The sequence below is a fragment of the Ischnura elegans genome, chromosome 8 (genome assembly GCF_921293095.1).
Source record: "Ischnura elegans chromosome 8, ioIscEleg1.1, whole genome shotgun sequence".
Lineage (NCBI taxonomy): Eukaryota > Metazoa > Arthropoda > Insecta > Odonata > Coenagrionidae > Ischnura > Ischnura elegans.
The window spans coordinates 19,508,241-19,533,060 of NC_060253.1; the positions used below are offsets into that span (position 1 = coordinate 19,508,241).

At 38.2% G+C, this 24,820-nt stretch overlaps 1 protein-coding gene across 4 annotated transcripts in view; it reads left to right on the forward strand.

Moving 5' to 3' along the window:
* The first annotated feature begins 233 nt into the window (after positions 1 to 233).
* Positions 234 to 24,820, forward strand: part of LOC124163660 (multiple epidermal growth factor-like domains protein 6) — a 51,760-nt gene continuing 27,173 nt past the window's right edge. For 2 of the 4 annotated variants that reach the window (XM_046540716.1, XM_046540719.1), the window contains exons 1-23: positions 234 to 378; positions 1,456 to 1,605; positions 2,064 to 2,198; positions 3,277 to 3,426; positions 3,885 to 4,019; positions 5,096 to 5,245; positions 5,704 to 5,838; positions 6,915 to 7,064; positions 7,523 to 7,657; positions 8,734 to 8,883; positions 9,342 to 9,476; positions 10,554 to 10,703; positions 11,162 to 11,296; positions 12,373 to 12,522; positions 12,981 to 13,115; positions 14,525 to 14,674; positions 15,126 to 15,266; positions 18,160 to 18,309; positions 18,768 to 18,902; positions 19,981 to 20,130; positions 20,580 to 20,720; positions 23,614 to 23,763; positions 24,222 to 24,356. In XM_046540716.1, the coding sequence (XP_046396672.1) occupies positions 249 to 378; positions 1,456 to 1,605; positions 2,064 to 2,198; positions 3,277 to 3,426; positions 3,885 to 4,019; positions 5,096 to 5,245; positions 5,704 to 5,838; positions 6,915 to 7,064; positions 7,523 to 7,657; positions 8,734 to 8,883; positions 9,342 to 9,476; positions 10,554 to 10,703; positions 11,162 to 11,296; positions 12,373 to 12,522; positions 12,981 to 13,115; positions 14,525 to 14,674; positions 15,126 to 15,266; positions 18,160 to 18,309; positions 18,768 to 18,902; positions 19,981 to 20,130; positions 20,580 to 20,720; positions 23,614 to 23,763; positions 24,222 to 24,356 (3,277 nt within the window). In that variant the 5' untranslated portion in view covers positions 234 to 248. The remainder of the gene's footprint in view (positions 379 to 1,455; positions 1,606 to 2,063; positions 2,199 to 3,276; positions 3,427 to 3,884; positions 4,020 to 5,095; positions 5,246 to 5,703; positions 5,839 to 6,914; positions 7,065 to 7,522; positions 7,658 to 8,733; positions 8,884 to 9,341; positions 9,477 to 10,553; positions 10,704 to 11,161; positions 11,297 to 12,372; positions 12,523 to 12,980; positions 13,116 to 14,524; positions 14,675 to 15,125; positions 15,267 to 18,159; positions 18,310 to 18,767; positions 18,903 to 19,980; positions 20,131 to 20,579; positions 20,721 to 23,613; positions 23,764 to 24,221; positions 24,357 to 24,820) is intronic. The other 2 variants (XM_046540718.1, XM_046540717.1) reach the window with 2 other exon arrangements.

Sequence of the window (24,820 nt, forward strand, 5' to 3'; positions counted from 1 at the left end):
TATTAGAGGATAAGTATTACATTCTGTAGCATGAAAGTGGAAATAAGAGTTCTAAGTACCGCATCCAAGTCGTGGAAATACATGAGCAGTATGTCCAAGAGCTTTCAACCTACCTAGTGCCACAACCTTCCCACCCTGCACAAGAGCATGAGCCAAAATATAATATAATACCGTCTCTCATCAACACATTCATGTAATTGATTTTAATCGTGAACACCATTCTCTACTATTTAACAGATGCAGATTCCATGGTCGGAGATACATGCACAGCCGAAAAAACCTGCAAGGGAAACACAAAATGTGCCCCTGCCACCGGGGCGGGATTCTGCACATGCATTGATAAATTTAAACCCGACGATAATCTCAACTGTGTCGAAGGTGAGAAATTTTATAGTTTATACTATGGAAACCATCCCATTACGTTGATTTTTCACTATGTTCCCCAAATTGAGAAGCGATTGCACTTTCACTCGCAATACGATTCAAAATTCCCAGCACTTCACTACTTATTCTTACGCCTTGTTATTTCCTTGAAACATGAATCTTCTGACAAATAATCCAAAGCGATACCGTGTGACCATTTTTGTACTGCGTTAGTGGAAATGAGTCACCATTATTACACCTATAACGTTACAACCTGCCAAATAGGGAATGTAAGACGTCTGTCATTGGATCGATGTCGTGATACCAGGTACGACGAAGCAATCAAATCGTCTCCACCCTAATCAATATGAAGATACTTGTATTTTAACGGTATTCAGATTTCCCGCTACTAAACAATGCCGTGCTTTATTCCTCATCGATTGTTATGACGCTAACCACAAAAATGCATTTGCGTTTTATGACTATGCAAATACAATTGAATTATCAGCCCAGATACAAGCTAAAAAAACCCTGAATCTTTATAACCTATCAATAAAACCATCGCTGCTGTCCTCGATACATCATAATTGCTGGAAAAAAAGCTACTGATCAGCAACGTTTTCAACCGTACCTATTGGACTGTCACATTCGCCAATATATCCGTGGATCGTAAATCAATATATTTCTTATAAGCCTTAAAGTATTACACGTTCTCCGAGACGCTTAACCTTGAAATTACTGTATAATTTAAATTAACGCATATCATTGTTCGAACAAAATAGGTCAAAATTTCTTTCGAAAAGCTAACTTTACGAATCGGCTCTTCTCGCTAACTCATTTTAATTTTTATGCCTCGGCATGTTAACAGATCTATTGTCCAACGACACAACACGAGTATCTACCGCGCATATGATGTGGACTTCTTCAAAAAACCAATATATTTTAGACGAAATCCTTCTTTTCCTAGACTCATCGCCATATTTTTCTCGGAAAAAGAAAGAGGATACATCGCGATAACAGTGGACAGAGGCATGCGAATTTTGTAGAAAATCAAAAAAATTTAATTTCCTCAAAAAATTCTTTTTCACTCAGGAGCGGAAGTCTTGGGCGGTAAATGTAAAAACGGAGTTGGGTGCGAGAATATCCAGGATTCAAAATGCAGCAGCAGCACAGATGAGGTAGGGAAATGCGAGTGCCCAACAGGATTTCATGGAGATGATGGTACCTCAACGTGCACGAAAGGTATGTCACATAAGTAATCACGCATCACAACCTTACCATTCCACTTCCCGATGTCATCATTAAAATCATCACATAAAAGTTTTATTATCAAAAGAAGCATATCCTTGATCGCCATCTTGCCACAATAGCTAACTATTGATAAATTTACTTATGTGCTCATTCCTCGCATTTCATCTGTAAAGTAACAAAATATTTTCGAATGTACTTGAGCGATTGATTTCTCTGCCAAATTACGCACTTCAATACAAGGGATAATTTCAAACGGATTCAAACGCCATTCCATTCATCTCATTCCACTCGTTGAATCATTACAGGTGAGTTGTCTACATCACTGCCACAACCTTCCCACCCTGCACAAGAGCACGAGCCAAAATATAATATATTACCGTCTCTCATCAATACATTCATGTAATTGATTTTTATCGTGAACACCATTCTCTACCATTTAACATTTGCAGATTCCATGGTCGGAGATACATGCACAGCCGAAAAAACCTGCAAGGGAAACACAAAATGTTCCTCTGCCACCGGGGCGGGATTCTGCACATGCATTGATAAATTTAAACCCGACGATAATCTCAACTGTGTCGAAGGTGAGAAATTTTAGAGATTATACTTTGGAAACCATCCCATTTCGTTGATTTTTCAGTATGCTCCCCAAATTGAGAGGCGATTGCACTTTCACTCGCAATACGATTAAAATTCCCGGCACCTACACTACGTATTCTTTCGCCTGGTTATTCCCTTGAAACATGAATCTTCTGACAAATAATCCAAAGCGATACCGTGTGACCTTTCTTGTACTGCGTTAGTGGAAATGAGTCACCATTATTACACCTATAACGTTACAACCTGCCAAATAGGGAATGTAAGACGTCTGTCATTGGATCAATGTCGTGTTACCAGGTACGACGAAGCCATCAACTCGCCTCCACCCTAATCAATATGAAGATGCTTGTATTTTAACGGAATTAAGATTTCCCGCTACAACACAATGCCGTGCTTTATTCCTCATCGATTGTTATGACGCTAACCACAAAAATGCATTCGCTTTTTATGACTATGCAAATACAATTGAATTATCAGCTCATATACAAGCTAAAAATACCCTGAATATTTATAACCTATCTATAAAACCATCGCTGCTGTCCTCGATACACCATAATTGCTGGAAAAAATGCTTCTAATCAGCAACGTTTTCAACCGTACCTATTGGACTGTCACATTCGCCAATATCTCCGTGGATCGTAAATCAATATATTTCTTATAAGCCTTAAAGTAATACACGTTCTCCGACACGCTTAACCTTGAAATTACTGTATAATTTAAATTAACGCATATCATTGTTCGAACAAAATAGGTCTAAATTTCTTTCGAAAAGCTAACTTTACGAATCGGCTCTTCTCGCTAACTCATTTTAATTTTTATACCTCAGCATGTTAACGGATCTATTGTCCTAAGCCACAACACTAGTATCTACCGAGCATATCATGTGGACTTCTTCAAAAAACCAATATATTTTAGACGAAATTCTACTTTTCCTAGACTCACAGCCTTATATTTCTCGGAAAAAGAAAGACGATACATGGCGATAACAGTGGACAGAGGCATACGAATTTTGTAGAAAATCAAAAAAATTTAATTTCCTCAAAAAAATTCTTTTTCACTCAGGAGCGGAAGTCTTGGGCGGTAAATGTAAAAACGGAGTTGGGTGCGAGAATATCCAGGATTCAAAATGCAGCAGCAGCACAGATGAGGTAGGGAAATGCGAGTGCCCAGCAGGATTTCATGGAGATGATGGTACCTCAACGTGCACGAAAGGTATGTCACATAAGTAATCACGCATCACAACCTTACCATTCCACTTCCCGATGTCATCATTAAAATCATCACATAAAAGTTTTATTATCAAAAGAAGCATATCCTTGATCGCCATCTTGCCACAATAGCTAACTATTGATAAATTTACTTATGTGCTCATTCCTCGCATTTCATCTGTAAAGTAACAAAATATTTTCGAATGTACTTGATCGATTGATTTCTCTGCCAAATTACGCACTTCAATACAAGGGATAATTTCAAACGGATTCAAACGCCATTCCATTCATCTCATTCGACTCGTTGAATCATTACGGGTGAGTTGTCTACATCACTGCCACAACCTTCCCACCCTGCACAAGAGCACCAGCCAAAATATAATATATTACCGTCTCTCATCAATACATTCATGTAATTGATTTTTATCGTGAACACCATTCTCTACCATTTAACATTTGCAGATTCCATGGTCGGAGATACATGCACAGCCGAAAAAACCTGCAAGGGAAACACAAAATGTTCCTCTGCCACAGGGGCGGGATTCTGCACATGCATTGATAAATTTAAACCCGACGATAATCTCAACTGTGTCGAAGGTGAGGAATTTTAGAGTTTATACTATGAACCCATCCCATTTAGTTGATTTTTCAGTATGCTCCCCAAATTGAGAGGCGATTGCACTTTCACTCGCAATACGATTCTGAATTCCCTGCACTTACACTACTTATTCTTTCGCCTAGTTATTTCCTTGAAACATGAATTGTCGGACAAATAATCCAAAGCGATATCGTGTGACCTTTTTTGTACTGCGTTAGTGGAAATGAGTCACCATTTTTACACCTATAACGTTAAACCTGCCAAATAGGGAATGTAAGACGACTGTCATTGGATCAATGTCGTGATACCAGGTACGACGAAGCCATCAAATCGCCTCCACCCTAATCAATATGAAGATGCTTGTATTTTAACGGAATTCAGATTTCCCGCTACAACACAATGCCGTGCTTTATTCCTCTTCGATTGTTATGACGCTACCCACAAAAATGCATTAGCTATTTATGACTATGCAAATACAATTGAATTATCAGCCCAGATACAAGCTAATTAAACTTTGAATCTTTATAACCTATCTATAAAACCTTCGCTGCCGTCCTCGAAACATCATAATTGCTGGAAAAAATGCTACTGATCAGCAACGTTTTCAAACGGACCTATTGGACTGTCACATTCGCCAATATCTCCGTGGATCGTACATCAATATATTTCTTATAAGCCTGAAAGTATTACACGTTCTCCGAGACGCTTAACCTTGAAATTACTGTATAATTTAAATTAACGCATATCATTGTTCGAACAAAATAGGTCAAAATTTCTTACGAAAAGCTTACTTTACGAGTCGGCTCTTCTCGCTACCTCATTTTAATTTTTATACCTCGGCATGTTTACAGATCTATTGTCCTACGCCACAGCTCAAGTATCTACCGAGCATATCATGTGGACTTATTCAAAAAACCAATATATTTTAGACGAAATTCTTCTTTTCCTAGACTCATAGCCTTATATTTCTCGGAAAAAGAAAGACGATACATCGCGATAACAGTGGACAGAGGCATACGAATTTTGTAGAAAATCAAAAAAATTTAATTTCCTCAAAAAATTCTTTTTCACTCAGGAGCGGAAGTCTTGGGCGGTAAATGTAAAAACGGAGTTGGGTGCGAGAATATCCAGGATTCAAAATGCAGCAGCAGCACAGATGAGGTAGGGAAATGCGAGTGCCCAACAGGATTTCATGGAGATGATGGTACCTCAACGTGCACGAAAGGTATGTCACATAAGTAATCACGCATCACAACCTTACCATTCCACTTCCCGATGTCATCATTAAAATCATCACATAAAAGTTTTATTATCAAAAGAAGCATATCCTTGATCGCCATCTTGCCACAATAGCTAACTATTGATAAATTTACTTATGTGCTCATTCCTCGCATTTCATCTGTAAAGTAACAAAATATTTTCGAATGTACTTGAGCGATTGATTTCTCTGCCAAATTACGCACTTCAATACAAGGGATAATTTCAAACGGATTCAAACGCCATTCCATTCATCTCATTCCACTCGTTGAATCATTACAGGTGAGTTGTCTACATCACTGCCACAACCTTCCCACCCTGCACAAGAGCACGAGCCAAAATATAATATATTACCGTCTCTCATCAATACATTCATGTAATTGATTTTTATCGTGAACACCATTCTCTACCATTTAACATTTGCAGATTCCATGGTCGGAGATACATGCACAGCCGAAAAAACCTGCAAGGGAAACACAAAATGTTCCTCTGCCACAGGGGCGGGATTCTGCACATGCATTGATAAATTTAAACCCGACGATAATCTCAACTGTGTCGAAGGTGAGGAATTTTAGAGTTTATACTATGAACCCATCCCATTTAGTTGATTTTTCACTATGCTCCCCAAATTGAGAAGCGATTGCACTTTCACTCGCAATACGATTCTGAATTCCCTGCACTTACACTACTTATTCTTTCGCCTAGTTATTTCCTTGAAACATGAATCGTCTGACAAATAATCCAAAGCGATATCGTGTGACCTTTTTTGTACTGCGTTAGTGGAAATGAGTCACCATTTTTACACCTATAACGTTACACCTGCCAAATAGGAAATGTAAGACGACTGTCATTGGATCAATGTCGTGATACCAGGTACGACGACGCCATCAAATCGCCTCCACCCTAATCAATATGAAGATGCTTGTATTTTAACGGAATTCAGATTTCCCGCTACAACACAATGCCGTGCTTTATTACTCTTCGATTGTTATGACGCTATCCACAAAAATGCATTAGCTATTTATGACTATGCAAATACAATTGAATTATCAGCCCAGATACAAGCTAATTAAACCCTGAATCTTTATAACCTATCTATAAAACCTTCGCTGCCGTCCTCGAAACATCATAATTGCTGGAAAAAATGCTACTGATCAGCAACGTTTTCAAACGGACCTATTCGACTGTCACATTCGCCAATATCTCCGTGGAACGTACATCAATATATTTCTTATAAGCCTTAAAGTATTACACGTTCTCCGAGACGCTTAACCTTGAAATTACTGTATAATTTAAATTAACGCATATCATTGTTCGAACAAAATAGGTCATAATTTCTTACGAAAAGCTTACTTTACGAGTCGGCTCTTCTCGCTACCTCATTTTAATTTTTATACCTCGGCATGTTTACAGATCTATTGTCCTACGCCACAGCTCAAGTATCTACCGAGCATATCATGTGGACTTATTAAAAAAACCAATATATTTTAGACGAAATTCTTCTTTTCCTAGACTCATAGCCTTATATTTCTCGGAAAAAGAAAGACGATACATCGCGATAACAGTGGACAGAGGCATACGAATTTTGTAGAAAATCAAAAAAATTTAATTTCCTCAAAAAATTCTTTTTCACTCAGGAGCGGAAGTCTTGGGCGGTAAATGTAAAAACGGAGTTGGGTGCGAGAATATCCAGGATTCAATATGCAGCAGCAGCACAGATGAGGTAGGGAAATGCGAGTGCCCAACAGGATTTCATGGAGATGATGGTACCTCAACGTGCACGAAAGGTATGTCACATAAGTAATCACGCATCACAACCTTACCATTCCACTTCCCGATGTCATCATTAAAATCATCACATAAAAGTTTTATTATCAAAAGAAGCATATCCTTGATCGCCATCTTGCCACAATAGCTAACTATTGATAAATTTACTTATGTGCTCATTCCTCGCATTTCATCTGTAAAGTAACAAAATATTTTCGAATGTACTTGATCGATTGATTTCTCTGCCAAATTACGCACTTCAATACAAGGGATAATTTCAAACGGATTCAAACGCCATTCCATTCATCTCATTCGACTCGTTGAATCATTACGGGTGAGTTGTCTACATCACTGCCACAACCTTCCCACCCTGCACAAGAGCACGAGCCAAAATATAATATATTACCGTCTCTCATCAATACATTCATGTAATTGATTTTTATCGTGAACACCATTCTCTACCATTTAACATTTGCAGATTCCATGGTCGGAGATACATGCACAGCCGAAAAAACCTGCAACGGAAACACAAAATGTTCCTCTGCCACAGGGGCGGGATTCTGCACATGCATTGATAAATTTAAACCCGACGATAATCTCAACTGTGTCGAAGGTGAGGAATTTTAGAGTTTATACTATGAACCCATCCCATTTAGTTGATTTTTCAGTATGCTCCCCAAATTGAGAAGCGATTGCACTTTCACTCGCAATACGATTCTGAATTCCCTGCACTTACACTACTTATTCTTTCGCCTAGTTATTTCCTTGAAACATGAATCGTCTGACAAATAATCCAAAGCGATATCGTGTGACCTTTTTTGTACTGCGTTAGTGGAAATGAGTCACCATTTTTACACCTATAACGTTACACCTGCCAAATAGGAAATGTAAGACGACTGTCATTGGATCAATGTCGTGATACCAGGTACGACGACGCCATCAAATCGCCTCCACCCTAATCAATATGAAGATGCTTGTATTTTAACGGAATTCAGATTTCCCGCTACAACACAATGCCGTGCTTTATTACTCTTCGATTGTTATGACGCTATCCACAAAAATGCATTAGCTATTTATGACTATGCAAATACAATTGAATTATCAGCCCAGATACAAGCTAATTAAACCCTGAATCTTTATAACCTATCTATAAAACCTTCGCTGCCGTCCTCGAAACATCATAATTGCTGGAAAAAATGCTACTGATCAGCAACGTTTTCAAACGGACCTATTCGACTGTCACATTCGCCAATATCTCCGTGGAACGTACATCAATATATTTCTTATAAGCCTTAAAGTATTACACGTTCTCCGAGACGCTTAACCTTGAAATTACTGTATAATTTAAATTAACGCATATCATTGTTCGAACAAAATAGGTCATAATTTCTTACGAAAAGCTTACTTTACGAGTCGGCTCTTCTCGCTACCTCATTTTAATTTTTATACCTCGGCATGTTTACAGATCTATTGTCCTACGCCACAGCTCAAGTATCTACCGAGCATATCATGTGGACTTATTAAAAAAACCAATATATTTTAGACGAAATTCTTCTTTTCCTAGACTCATAGCCTTATATTTCTCGGAAAAAGAAAGACGATACATCGCGATAACAGTGGACAGAGGCATACGAATTTTGTAGAAAATCAAAAAAATTTAATTTCCTCAAAAAATTCTTTTTCACTCAGGAGCGGAAGTCTTGGGCGGTAAATGTAAAAACGGAGTTGGGTGCGAGAATATCCAGGATTCAATATGCAGCAGCAGCACAGATGAGGTAGGGAAATGCGAGTGCCCAACAGGATTTCATGGAGATGATGGTACCTCAACGTGCACGAAAGGTATGTCACATAAGTAATCACGCATCACAACCTTACCATTCCACTTCCCGATGTCATCATTAAAATCATCACATAAAAGTTTTATTATCAAAAGAAGCATATCCTTGATCGCCATCTTGCCACAATAGCTAACTATTGATAAATTTACTTATGTGCTCATTCCTCGCATTTCATCTGTAAAGTAACAAAATATTTTCGAATGTACTTGAGCGATTGATTTCTCTGCCAAATTACGCACTTCAATACAAGGGATAATTTCAAACGGATTCAAACGCCATTCCATTCATCTCATTCCACTCGTTGAATCATTACGGGTGAGTTGTCTACATCACTGCCACAACCTTCCCACCCTGCACAAGAGCACGAGCCAAAATATAATATATTACCGTCTCTCATCAATACATTCATGTAATTGATTTTTATCGTGAACACCATTCTCTACCATTTAACATTTGCAGATTCCATGGTCGGAGATACATGCACAGCCGAAAAAACCTGCAAGGGAAACACAAAATGTTCCTCTGCCACCGGGGCGGGATTCTGCACATGCATTGATAAATTTAAACCCGACGATAACCTCAACTGTGTCGAAGGTGAGAAATTTTAGAGATTATACTTTGGAAACCATCCTATTTCGTTGATTTTTCAGTATGCTCCCCAAATTGAGAGGCGATTGCACTTTCACTCGCAATACGATTAAAATTCCCGGCACCTACACTACGTATTCTTTCGCCTGGTTATTCCCTTGAAACATGAATCTTCTGACAAATAATCCAAAGCGATACCGTGTGACCTTTCTTGTACTGCGTTAGTGGAAATGAGTCACCATTATTACACCTATAACGTTACAACCTGCCAAATAGGGAATGTAAGACGTCTGTCATTGGATCAATGTCGTGATACCAGGTACGACGAAGCCATCAAATCGCCTCCACCCTAATCAATATGAAGATGCTTGTATTTTAACGGAATTAAGATTTCCCGCTACAACACAATGCCGTGCTTTATTCCTCATCGATTGTTATGACGCTAACCACAAAAATGCATTCGCTTTTTATGACTATGCAAATACAATTGAATTATCAGCTCATATACAAGCTAAAAATACCCTGAATATTTATAACCTATCTATAAAACCATCGCTGCTGTCCTCGATACACCATAATTGCTGGAAAAAATGCTTCTAATCAGCAACGTTTTCAACCGTACCTATTGGACTGTAACATTCGGCAATATCTCCGTGGATCGTACATCAATTAATTTTCTTATAAGCCTTAAAGTATTACACGTTCTCCGAGAAGCTTAACCTTGAAATTACTGTATAATTTAAATTAACGCATATCATTGTTCGAACAAAATAGGTCTAAATTTCTTTCGAAAAGCTAACTTTACGAATCGGCTCTTCTCGCTAACTCATTTTAATTTTTATACCTCGGCATGTTAACGGATCTATTGTCCTAAGCCACAACACGAGTATCTACCGAGCATATCATGTGGACTTCTTCAAAAAACCAATATATTTTAGACGAAATTCTACTTTTCCTAGACTCATAGCCTTATATTTCTCGGAAAAAGAAAGACGATACATCGCGATAACAGTGGACAGAGGCATACGAATTTTGTAGAAAATCAAAAAAATTTCATTTCCTCAAAAAATTCTTTTTACTCAGGAGCGGAAGTCTTGGGCGGTAAATGTAAAACCGGAGTTGGGTGCGAGAATATCCAGGATTCAAAATGCAGCAGCAGCACAGATGAGGTAGGGAAATGCGAGTGCCCAACAGGATTTCATGGAGATGATGGTACCTCAACGTGCACGAAAGGTATGTCACATAAGTAATCACGCATCACAACCTTACCATTCCACTTCCCGATGTCATCATTAAAATCATCACATAAAAGTTTTATTATCAAAAGAAGCATATCCTTGATCGCCATCTTGCCACAATAGCTAACTATTGATAAATTTACTTATGTGCTCATTCCTCGCATTTCATCTGTAAAGTAACAAAATATTTTCGAATGTACTTGATCGATTGATTTCTCTGCCAAATTACGCACTTCAATACAAGGGATAATTTCAAACGGATTCAAACGCCATTCCATTCATCTCATTCGACTCGTTGAATCATTACGGGTGAGTTGTCTACATCACTGCCACAACCTTCCCACCCTGCACAAGAGCACGAGCCAAAATATAATATATTACCGTCTCTCATCAATACATTCATGTAATTGATTTTTATCGTGAACACCATTCTCTACCATTTAACATTTGCAGATTCCATGGTCGGAGATACATGCACAGCCGAAAAAACCTGCAACGGAAACACAAAATGTTCCTCTGCCACAGGGGCGGGATTCTGCACATGCATTGATAAATTTAAACCCGACGATAATCTCAACTGTGTCGAAGGTGAGGAATTTTAGAGTTTATACTATGAACCCAACCCATTTAGTTGATTTTTCACTATGCTCCCCAAATTGAGAAGCGATTGCACTTTCACTCGCAATACGATTCTGAATTCCCTGCACTTACACTACTTATTCTTTCGCCTAGTTATTTCCTTGAAACATGAATCGTCTGACAAATAATCCAAAGCGATATCGTGTGACCTTTTTTGTACTGCGTTAGTGGATATGAGTCACCATTTTTACACCTATAACGTTACACCTGCCAAATAGGAAATGTAAGACGACTGTCATTGGATCAATGTCGTGATACCAGGTACGACGAAGCCATCAAATCGCCTCCACCCTAATCAATATGAAGATGCTTGTATTTTAACGGAATTCAGATTTCCCGCTACAACACAATGCCGTGCTTTATTCCTCTTCGATTGTTATGATGCTATCCACAAAAATGCATTAGCTATTTATGACTATGCAAATACAATTGAATTATCAGCCCAGATACAAGCTAATTAAACATTGAATCTTTATAACCTATCTATAAAACCTTCGCTGCCGCCCTCGAAACATCATAATTGCTGGAAAAAATGCTACTGATCAGCAACGTTTTCAAACGGACCTATTGGACTGTCACATTCGCCAATATCTCCGTGGAACGTACATCAATATATTTCTTATAAGCCTTAAAGTATTACACGTTCTCCGAGACGCTTAACCTTGAAATTACTGTATAATTTAAATTAACGCATATCATTGTTCGAACAAAATAGGTCAAAATTTCTTACGAAAAGCTTACTTTACGAGTCGGCTCTTCTCGCTACCTCATTTTAATTTTTATACCTCGGCATGTTTACAGATCTATTGTCCTACGCCACAGCTCAAGTATCTACCGAGCATATCATGTGGACTTATTCAAAAAACCAATATATTTTAGACGAAATTCTTCTTTTCCTAGACTCATAGCCTTATATTTCTCGGAAAAAGAAAGACGATACATCGCGATAACAGTGGACAGAGGCATACGAATTTTGTAGAAAATCAAAAAAATTTAATTTCCTCAAAAAATTCTTTTTCACTCAGGAGCGGAAGTCTTGGGCGGTAAATGTAAAAACGGAGTTGGGTGCGAGAATATCCAGGATTCAATATGCAGCAGCAGCACAGATGAGGTAGGGAAATGCGAGTGCCCAACAGGATTTCATGGAGATGATGGTACCTCAACGTGCACGAAAGGTATGTCACATAAGTAATCACGCATCACAACCTTACCATTCCACTTCCCGATGTCATCATTAAAATCATCACATAAAAGTTTTATTATCAAAAGAAGCATATCCTTGATCGCCATCTTGCCACAATAGCTAACTATTGATAAATTTACTTATGTGCTCATTCCTCGCATTTCATCTGTAAAGTAACAAAATATTTTCGAATGTACTTGATCGATTGATTTCTCTGCCAAATTACGCACTTCAATACAAGGGATAATTTCAAACGGATTCAAACGCCATTCCATTCATCTCATTCGACTCGTTGAATCATTACGGGTGAGTTGTCTACAACACTGCCACAACCTTCCCACCCTGCACAAGAGCACCAGCCAAAATATAATATATTACCGTCTCTCATCAATACATTCATGTAATTGATTTTTATCGTGAACACCATTCTCTACCATTTAACATTTGCAGATTCCATGGTCGGAGATACATGCACAGCCGAAAAAACCTGCAACGGAAACACAAAATGTTCCTCTGCCACAGGGGCGGGATTCTGCACATGCATTGATAAATTTAAACCCGACGATAATCTCAACTGTGTCGAAGGTGAGGAATTTTAGAGTTTATACTATGAACCCATCCCATTTAGTTGATTTTTCACTATGCTCCCCAAATTGAGAAGCGATTGCACTTTCACTCGCAATACGATTCTGAATTCCCTGCACTTACACTACTTATTCTTTCGCCTAGTTATTTCCTTGAAACATGAATCGTCTGACAAATAATCCAAAGCGATATCGTGTGACCTTTTTTGTACTGCGTTAGTGGAAATGAGTCACCATTTTTACACCTATAACGTTACACCTGCCAAATAGGAAATGTAAGACGACTGTCATTGGATCAATGTCGTGATACCAGGTACGACGACGCCATCAAATCGCCTCCACCCTAATCAATATGAAGATGCTTGTATTTTAACGGAATTCAGATTTCCCGCTACAACACAATGCCGTGCTTTATTCCTCATCGATTGTTATGACGCTAACCACAAACATGGATTTGCTTTTTATGACTATGCAAATACATTTGAATTATCAGCTCATATACAAGCTAAAAATACCCTGAATATTTATAACCTATCTATAAAACCATCGCTGCTGTCCTCGATACACCATAATTGCTGGAAAAAATGCTTCTAATCAGCAATGTTTTCAACCGTACCTATTGGACTGTCACATTCGCCAATATCTCCGTGGATCGTACATCAATATATTTCTTATAAGCCTTAAAGTAATACACGTTCTCCGACACGCTTAACCTTGAAATTACTGTATAATTTAAATTAACGCATATCATTGTTCGAACAAAATAGGTCTAAATTTCTTTCGAAAAGCTAACTTAACGAAATGCAAATACAATTGAATTATCAGCCCGGGTACAAGCTAATAAAACCCTGAATCTTTATAACCTATCTATAAAACCTTCGCTGCTGTCCCCGGAACATCATAATTGCTGGAAAAAATGCTACATATCAGCAACGTTTTCAACCGTGCTTATTGGACTGTCACATTCGCCAATATCTCCGTCGATCATACATCAATATATTTCTTATAAGCCTTAAAGTATTACACGTTCTCCGAGCCGCTTAACCTTGAAATTACTTTATAATTTAAATTAACACATATCATTGTTCGCACAAAATAGGTGAAAATTTCTTACGAAAAGCTTACTTAACGAATCGGCTCTTTTCGCTACCTCATTTTAATTTTTATACCTCGGCATGTTTACAGATCTATTGTCCTAAGCCACAACACGAGTATCTACCGAGCATATCATGTGGACTTCTTCAAAAAACCAATATATTTTAGACGAAATTCTACTTTTCCTAGACTCATAGCCTTATATTTCACGGAAAAACAAAGACGATACATCGCGATAACAGTGGACAGAGGCATACGAATTTTGTAGAAAATCAAAAAAATTTAATTTCCTCAAAAAAATTCTTTTTCACTCAGGAGCGGAAGTCTTGGGCGGTAAATGTAAAAACGGAGTTGGGTGCGAGAATATCCAGGATTCAAAATGCAGCAGCAGCACAGATGAGGTAGGGAAATGCGAGTGCCCAACAGGATTTCATGGAGATGATGGTACCTCAACGTGCACGAAAGGTATGTCACATAAGTAATCACGCATCACAACCTTACCATTCCACTTCCCGATGTCATCATTAAAATCATCACATAAAAGTTTTATTATCAAAAGAAGCATATCCTTGATCGCTATCTTGCCACAATAGCTAACTATTGATAAATTTTCTTACGTGCTCATTCCTCGCATTTCATCTGTAAAGTAACAAAATATTTTCGAATGTACTTGATCGATTGATTTCTCTGCCAAATTACGCACTTCAATACAAGGGATAATTTCAAACGGATTCAAACGCCATTCCATTCATCTCATTCCACTCGTTGAATCATTACAGGTGAGTTGTCTACATCACTGCCAAACCTTCCCACCCCGCACAAGAGCATGAGCCAAAATATAATATAATACCGTTTCTCTTCAACACAATGATGTAATTGATTTTAATCGTGAACACCATTCTCTACCATTTAACAGATGCAGATTCCATGGTCGGAGATACATGCACAGCCGACAAAACCTGCAAGGGAAACACAAAATGTTCCTCTGCCACCGGGGCGGGATTCTGCACATGCATTGATAAATTTAAACCCGACGATAATCTCAACTGTGTCGAAGGTGAGGAATTTTAGAGTTTATACTTTGGAAACCATCCCATTTCGTTGATTTTTCACTATGTTCCACAAATTGAGAAGCGATTGCACTTTCACTAGCAATACCATTCAAAATTCCCAGCACTTACACTACTTATTCTTACGCCTAGTTATTTCCTTGAAACATGAATCTTCTGACAAATAATCCAAAGCGATACCGTGTGACCTGTTTTGTACTGCGTTAGTGGAGATGAGTCACCATTTTTACACCTATAACGTTACACCTGCCATATAGGGAATGTAAGACGACTGTCATTGAATCAATGTCGTGATACCAGGTACGACGAAGCCATCAAATCGTCTCCACCCTAATCAATATGAAGATGCTTGTATTTTAACGGAATTCAGATTTCCCGCTACAACACAATGCCGTGCTTTATTCCTCTTCGATTGTTATGACGCTAACCACAAAAATGCATTAGCTTTTTATGACTATGAAATACAATTGAATTATCAGCCCAGATACAAGCTAAAAAAACCCTGAATCTTTATAACCTACCTATAAAACCTTCGCTGCTGTCCTCGATACATCATAATTGCTGGAAAAAATGCTACTGATCAGCAACGTTTTCAAACGGACCTATTGGACTGTCACATTCGCCAATATCTCCGTCAATCGTACATCAATATATATCTTATAAGCCTTCAAGTATTACACGTTCTCCGAGAAGCTTCACCTTGAAATTACTGTATAATTTAAATTAACACATATCATTGTTCGAACAAAATAGGTCTAAATTTCTTTCGAAAAGCTTACTTTACGAATCAGCTCTTCTCGCTAACTCATTTTAATTTTTATACCTCGGCATGTTAACGGATCTATTGTCCTGAGCCACAACACGAGTATCTACCGAGCATATCATGTGGACTTCTTCAAAAAACCAATATATTTTAGACGAAATTCTTCCTTTCCTAGACTCAGCCATATTTTTCTCGGAAAAAGAAAGAGGTTACATTGCGATAATAGTGGACAGAGGCAGACGAATTTTGTAGAAAATCAAAAAAATTTAATTTCCTCAAAAAATTCTTTTTCACTCAGGATCGGAAGTCTTGGGCGGTAAATGTAAAAACGGAGTTGGGTGCGAGAATATCCAGGATTCAAAATGCAGCAGCAGCACAGATGAGGTAGGGAAATGCGAGTGCCCAACAGGATTTCATGGAGATGATGGTACCTCAACGTGCACGAAAGGTATGTCACATAAGTAATCACGCATCACAACCTTACCATTCCACTTCCCGATGTCATCATTAAAATCATCACATAAAAGTTTTATTATCAAAAGAAGCATATCCTTGATCGCTATCTTGCCACAATAGCTAACTATTGATAAATTTTCTTATGTGCTCATTCCTCGCATTTCATCTGTAAAGTAACAAAATATTTTCGAAAGTACTTGATCGATTGATTTCTCTGCCAAATTACGCACTTCAATACAAGGGATAATTTCAAACTAATTCAAACGCCATTCCATTCATCTCATTCGACTCGTTGAATCATTACGGGTGAGTTGTCTACATCACTGCCACAACCTTCCCACCCTGCACAAGAGCACCAGCCAAAATATAATATATTACCGTCTCTCATCAATACATTCATGTAATTGATTTTTATCGTGAACACCATTCTCTACCATTTAACATTTGCAGATTCCATGGTCGGAGATACATGCACAGCCGAAAAAACCTGCAACGGAAACACAAAATGTTCTTCTGCCACAGGGGCGGGATTCTGCACATGCATTGATAAATTTAAACCCGACGATAATCTCAACTGTGTCGAAGGTGAGGAATTTTAGAGTTTATACTATGAACCCATCCCATTTAGTTGATTTTTCACTATGCTCCCCAAATTGAGAAGCGATTGCACTTTCACTCGCAATACGATTCTGAATTCCCTGCACTTACACTACTTATTCTTTCGCCTAGTTATTTCCTTGAAACATGAATCGTCTGACAAATAATCCAAAGCGATATCGTGTGACCTTTTTTGTACTGCGTTAGTGTAAATGAGTCTCCATTTTTACACCTATAACGTTACACCTGCCAAATAGGGAATGTAAGACGAATGTCATTGGATCAATGTCGTGATACCAGGTACGACGAAGGCATCAAATCGCCTCCACCCTAATCAATATGAAGATGCTTGTATTTTAACGGAATTCAGATTTCCCGCTACAACACAATGCCGTGCTTTATTCCTCTTCGATTGTTATGACGCTACCCACAAAAATGCATTAGCTATTTATGACTATGCAAATACAATTGAATTATCAGCCCAGATACAAGCTAATTAAACCCTGAATCTTTATAACCTATCTATAAAACCTTCGCTGCCGTCCTCGAAACATCATAATTGCTGGAAAAAATGCTACTGATCAGCAACGTTTTCAAACGGACCTATTGGACTGTCACATTCGCATATATCTCCGTGGATCGTACATCAATATATTTCTTATAAGCCTTAAAGTATTACACGTTCTCCGAGACGCTTAACCTTGAAATTACTGTATAATTTAAATTAACGCATATCATTGTTCGAACAAAATAGGTCAAAATTTCTTACGAAAAGCTTACTTTACGAGTCGGCTCTTCTCGCTACCTCATTTTAATTTTTATACCTCGGCATGTTTACAGATCTATTGTCCTACGCCACAGCTCAAGTATCTACCGAGCATATCATGTGGACTTATTCAAAAAACCAATATATTTTAGACGAAATTCTTCTTTTCCTAGACTCATAGCCTTATATTTCTCGGAAAAAGAAAGACGATACATCGCGATAACAGTGGACAGAGGCATACGAATTTTGTAGAAAATCAAAAAAATTTAATTTCCTCAAAAAATTCTTTTTCACTCAGGAGCGGAAGTCTTGGGCGGTAAATGTAAAAACGGAGTTGGGTGCGAGAATATCCAGGATTCAAAATGCAGCAGCAGCACAGATGAGGTAGGGAAATGCGAGTGCCCAACAGGATTTCATGGAGATGATGGTACCTCAACGTGCACGAAAGGTATGTCACATAAGTAATCACGCATCACAACCTTACCATTCCACTTCCCGATGTCATCATTAAAATCATCACATAAAAGTTTTATTATCAAAAGAAGCATATCCTTGATCGCTATCTTGCCACAATAGCTAACTATTGATAAATTTTCTTATGTGCTCATTCCTCGCATTTCATCTGCAAAGTAACAAAATATTTTCGAATGAACTTGATCGATTGATTTCTCTGCCAAATTACGCACTTCAATACAAGGGATAGTTTCAAACGGATTCAAACGCCATTCCATTCATCTCATTCGACTCGTTGAATCATTACGGGTGAGTTGTCTACATCACTGCCACAACCTTCCCACCCTGCACAAGAGCACGAGCCAAAATATAATATATTACCGTCTCTCATCAATACATTCATGTAATTGATTTTTATCGTGAACACCATTCTCTACCATTTAACATTTGCAGATTCCATGGTCGGAGATACATGCACAGCCGAAAAAACCTGCAAAGGAAACACAAAATGTTCCTCTGCCACAGGGGCGGGATTCTGCACATGCATTGATAAATTTAAACCCGACGATAATCTCAACTGTGTCGAAGGTGAGGAATTTTAGAGTTTATACTATGAACCCATCCCATTTAGTTGATTTTTCACTATGCTCCCCAAATTGAGAAGCGATTGCACTTTCACTCGCAATACGATTCTGAATTCCCTGCACTTACACTACTTATTCTTTCGCCTAGTTATTTCCTTGAAACATGAATCGTCTGACAAATAATCCAAAGCGATATCGTGCGACCTTTTTTGTACTGCGTTAGTGGAAATGAATCACCATTTTTACACCTATAACGTTACACCTGCCAAATAGGGAATGTAAGACGACTGTCATTGGATCAATGTCGTGATACCAGGTACGACGAAGCCATCAAATCGCCTCCACCCTAATCAATATGAAGATGCTTGTATTTTAACGGAATTCAGATTTCCCGCTACAACACAATGCCGTGCTTTACTCCTCTTCGATTGTTATGACGCTACCCACAAAAATGCATTAGCTATTTATGACTATGCAAATACAATTGAATTATCAGCCCAGATACAAGCTAATTAAACCCTGAATCTTTATAACCTATCTATAAAACCTTCGCTGCCGTCCTCGAAACATCATAATTGCTGGAAAAAATGCTACTGATCAGCAACGTTTTCAAACGGACCTATTGGACTGTCACATTCGCCAATATCTCCGTGGAACGTACATCAATATATTTCTTATAAGCCTTAAAGTATTACACGTTCTCCGAGACGCTTAACCTTGAAATTACTGTATAATTTAAATTAACGCATATCATTGTTCGAACAAAATAGGTCAAAATTTCTTACGAAAAGCTTACTTTACGAGTCGGCTCTTCTCGCTACCTCATTTTAATTTTTATACCTCGGCATGTATACAGATCTATTGTCCTACGCCACAGCTCAAGTATCTACCGAGCATATCATGTGGACTAATTCAAAAAAAAACAATATATTTTAGACGAAATTCTTCTTTTCCTAGACTCATAGCCTTATATTTCTCGGAAAAAGAAAGACGATACATCGCGATAACAGTGGACAGAGGCATACGAATTTTGTAGAAAATCAAAAAAATTTAATTTCCTCAAAAAATTCTTTTTCACTCAGGAGCGGAAGTCTTGGGCGGTAAATGTAAAAACGGAGTTGGGTGCGAGAATATCCAGGATTCAAAATGCAGCAGCAGCACAGATGAGGTAGGGAAATGCGAGTGCCCAACAGGATTTCATGGAGATGATGGTACCTCAACGTGCACGAAAGGTATGTCACATAAGTAATCACGCATCACAACCTTACCATTCCACTTCCCGATGTCATCATTAAAATCATCACATAAAAGTTTTATTATCAAAAGAAGCATATCCTTGATCGCCATCTTGCCACAATAGCTAACTATTGATAAATTTACTTATGTGCTCATTCCTCGCATTTCATCTGTAAAGTAACAAAATATTTTCGAATGTACTTGAGCGATTGATTTCTCTGCCAAATTACGCACTTCAATACAAGGGATAATTTCAAACGGATTCAAACGCCATTCCATTCATCTCATTCGAATGGTTGAATCATTACAGGTGAGTTGTCTACATCACTGCCAAACCTTCCCACCCCGCACAAGAGCATGAGCCAAAATATAATATAATACCGTCTCTCTTCAACACATTGATGTAATTGATTTTAATCGTGACCCATTCTCTACCATTTAACAGATGCAGATTCCATGGTCGGAGATACATGCACAGCCGACAAAACCTGCAAGGGAAACACAAAATGTTCCTCTGCCACCGGGGCGGGATTCTGCACATGCATTGATAAATTTAAACCCGACGATAATCTCAACTGTGTCGAAGGTGAGAAATTTTATAGTTTATACTTTGGAAACCATCCCATTTCGTTGATTTTTCACTATGTTCCCTAAAATTGAGAAGCGATTGCACTTTCACTCGCAATACGATTCAAAATTCCCAGCACTTCACTACTTATTCTTGCGCCTTGTTATTTCCTTGAAACATGAATCTTCTGACAAATAATCCAAAGCGATACCGTGTGACCTGTTTTGTACTGCGTTAGTGGAGATGAGTCACCATTTTTACACCTATAACGTTACACCTGCCATATAGGGAATGTAAGACGACTGTCATTGAATCAATGTCGTGATACCAGGTACGACGAAGCCATCAAATCGTCTCCACCCTAATCAATATGAAGATGCTTGTATTTTAACGGAATTCAGATTTCCCGCTACAACACAATGCCGTGCTTTATTCCTCTTCGATTGTTATGACGCTAACCACAAAAATGCATTAGCTTTTTATGACTATGAAATACAATTGAATTATCAGCCCAGATACAAGCTAAAAAAACCCTGAATCTTTATAACCTACCTATAAAACCTTCGCTGCTGTCCTCGATACATCATAATTGCTGGAAAAAATGCTACTGATCAGCAACGTTTTCAAACGGACCTATTGGACTGTCACATTCGCCAATATCTCCGTCAATCGTACATCAATATATATCTTATAAGCCTTCAAGTATTACACGTTCTCCGAGAAGCTTCACCTTGAAATTACTGTATAATTTAAATTAACACATATCATTGTTCGAACAAAATAGGTCTAAATTTCTTTCGAAAAGCTTACTTTACGAATCAGCTCTTCTCGCTAACTCATTTTAATTTTTATACCTCGGCATGTTAACGGATCTATTGTCCTGAGCCACAACACGAGTATCTACCGAGCATATCATGTGGACTTCTTCAAAAAACCAATATATTTTAGACGAAATTCTTCCTTTCCTAGACTCAGCCATATTTTTCTCGGAAAAAGAAAGAGGTTACATTGCGATAATAGTGGACAGAGGCAGACGAATTTTGTAGAAAATCAAAAAAATTTAATTTCCTCAAAAAATTCTTTTTCACTCAGGAACGGAAGTCTTGGGCGGTAAATGTAAAAACGGAGTTGGGTGCGAGAATATCCAGGATTCAAAATGCAGCAGCAGCACAGATGAGGTAGGGAAATGCGAGTGCCCAACAGGATTTCATGGAGATGATGGTACCTCAACGTGCACGAAAGGTATGTCACATAAGTAATCACGCATCACAACCTTACCATTCCACTTCCCGATGTCATCATTAAAATCATCACATAAAAGTTTTATTATCAAAAGAAGCATATCCTTGATCGCTATCTTGCCACAATAGCTAACTATTGATAAATTTTCTTATGTGCTCATTCCTCGCATTTCATCTGTAAAGTAACAAAATATTTTCGAAAGTACTTGATCGATTGATTTCTCTGCCAAATTACGCACTTCAATACAAGGGATAATTTCAAACTAATTCAAACGCCATTCCATTCATCTCATTCGACTCGTTGAATCATTACGGGTGAGTTGTCTACATCACTGCCACAACCTTCCCACCCTGCACAAGAGCACCAGCCAAAATATAATATATTACCGTCTCTCATCAATACATTCATGTAATTGATTTTTATCGTGAACACCATTCTCTACCATTTAACATTTGCAGATTCCATGGTCGGAGATACATGCACAGCCGAAAAAACCTGCAACGGAAACACAAAATGTTCCTCTGCCACAGGGGCGGGATTCTGCACATGCATTGATAAATTTAAACCCGACGATAATCTCAACTGTGTCGAAGGTGAGGAATTTTAGAGTTTATACTATGAACCCATCCCATTTAGTTGATTTTTCACTATGCTCCCCAAATTGAGAAGCGATTGCACTTTCACTCGCAATACGATTCTGAATTCCCTGCACTTACACTACTTATTCTTTCGCCTAGTTATTTCCTTGAAACATGAATCGTCTGACAAATAATCCAAAGCGATATCGTGTGACCTTTTTTGTACTGCGTTAGTGTAAATGAGTCTCCATTTTTACACCTATAACGTTACACCTGCCAAATAGGGAATGTAAGACGACTGTCATTGGATCAATGTCGTGATACCAGGTACGACGAAGGCATCAAATCGCCTCCACCCTAATCAATATGAAGATGCTTGTATTTTAACGGAATTCAGATTTCCCGCTACAACACAATGCCGTGCTTTATTCCTCTTCGATTGTTATGACGCTACCCACAAAAATGCATTAGCTATTTATGACTATGCAAATACAATTGAATTATCAGCCCAGATACAAGCTAATTAAACCCTGAATCTTTATAACCTATCTATAAAACCTTCGCTGCCGTCCTCGAAACATCATAATTGCTGGAAAAAATGCTACTGATCAGCAACGTTTTCAAACGGACCTATTGGACTGTCACATTCGCCAATATCTCCGTGGATCGTACATCAATATATTTCTTATAAGCCTTAAAGTATTACACGTTCTCCGAGACGCTTAACCTTGAAATTACTGTATAATTTAAATTAACGCATATCATTGTTCGAACAAAATAGGTCAAAATTTCTTACGAAAAGCTTACTTTACGAGTCGGCTCTTCTCGCTACCTCATTTTAATTTTTATACCTCGGCATGTTTACAGATCTATTGTCCTACGCCACAGCTCAAGTATCTACCGAGCATATCATGTGGACTTATTCAAAAAACCAATATATTTTAGACGAAATTCTTCTTTTCCTAGACTCATAGCCTTATATTTCTCGGAAAAAGAAAGACGATACATCGCGATAACAGTGGACAGAGGCATACGAATTTTGTAGAAAATCAAAAAAATTTAATTTCCTCAAAAAATTCTTTTTCACTCAGGAGCGGAAGTCTTGGGCGGTAAATGTAAAAACGGAGTTGGGTGCGAGAATATCCAGGATTCAAAATGCAGCAGCAGCACAGATGAGGTAGGGAAATGCGAGTGCCCAACAGGATTTCATGGAGATGATGGTACCTCAACGTGCACGAAAGGTATGTCACATAAGTAATCACGCATCACAACCTTACCATTCCACTTCCCGATGTCATCATTAAAATCATCACATAAAAGTTTTATTATCAAAAGAAGCATATCCTTGATCGCCATCTTGCCACAATAGCTAACTATTGATAAATTTACTTATGTGCTCATTCCTCGCATTTCATCTGTAAAGTAACAAAATATTTTCGAATGTACTTGATCGATTGATTTCTCTGCCAAATTACGCACTTCAATACAAGGGATAGTTTCAAACGGATTCAAACGCCATTCCATTCATCTCATTCGACTCGTTGAATCATTACGGGTGAGTTGTCTACATCACTGCCACAACCTTCCCACCCTGCACAAGAGCACCAGCCAAAATATAATATATTACCGTCTCTCATCAATACATTCATGTAATTGATTTTTATCGTGAACACCATTCTCTACCATTTAACATTTGCAGATTCCATGGTCGGAGATACATGCACAGCCGAAAAAACCTGCAAAGGAAACACAAAATGTTCCTCTGCCACAGGGGCGGGATTCTGCACATGCATTGATAAATTTAAACCCGACGATAATCTCAACTGTGTCGAAGGTGAGGAATTTTAGAGTTTATACTATGAACCCATCCCATTTAGTTGATTTTTCACTATGCTCCCCAAATTGAGAAGCGATTGCACTTTCACTCGCAATACGATTCTGAATTCCCTGCACTTACACTACTTATTCTTTCGCCTAGTTATTTCCTTGAAACATGAATCGTCTGACAAATAATCCAAAGCGATATCGTGCGACCTTTTTTGTACTGCGTTAGTGGAAATGAATCACCATTTTTACACCTATAACGTTACACCTGCCAAATAGGGAATGTAAGACGACTGTCATTGGATCAATGTCGTGATACCAGGTACGACGAAGCCATCAAATCGCCTCCACCCTAATCAATATGAAGATGCTTGTATTTTAACGGAATTCAGATTTCCCGCTACAACACAATATCGTGCTTTACTCCTCTTCGATTGTTATGACGCTACCCACAAAAATGCATTAGCTATTTAT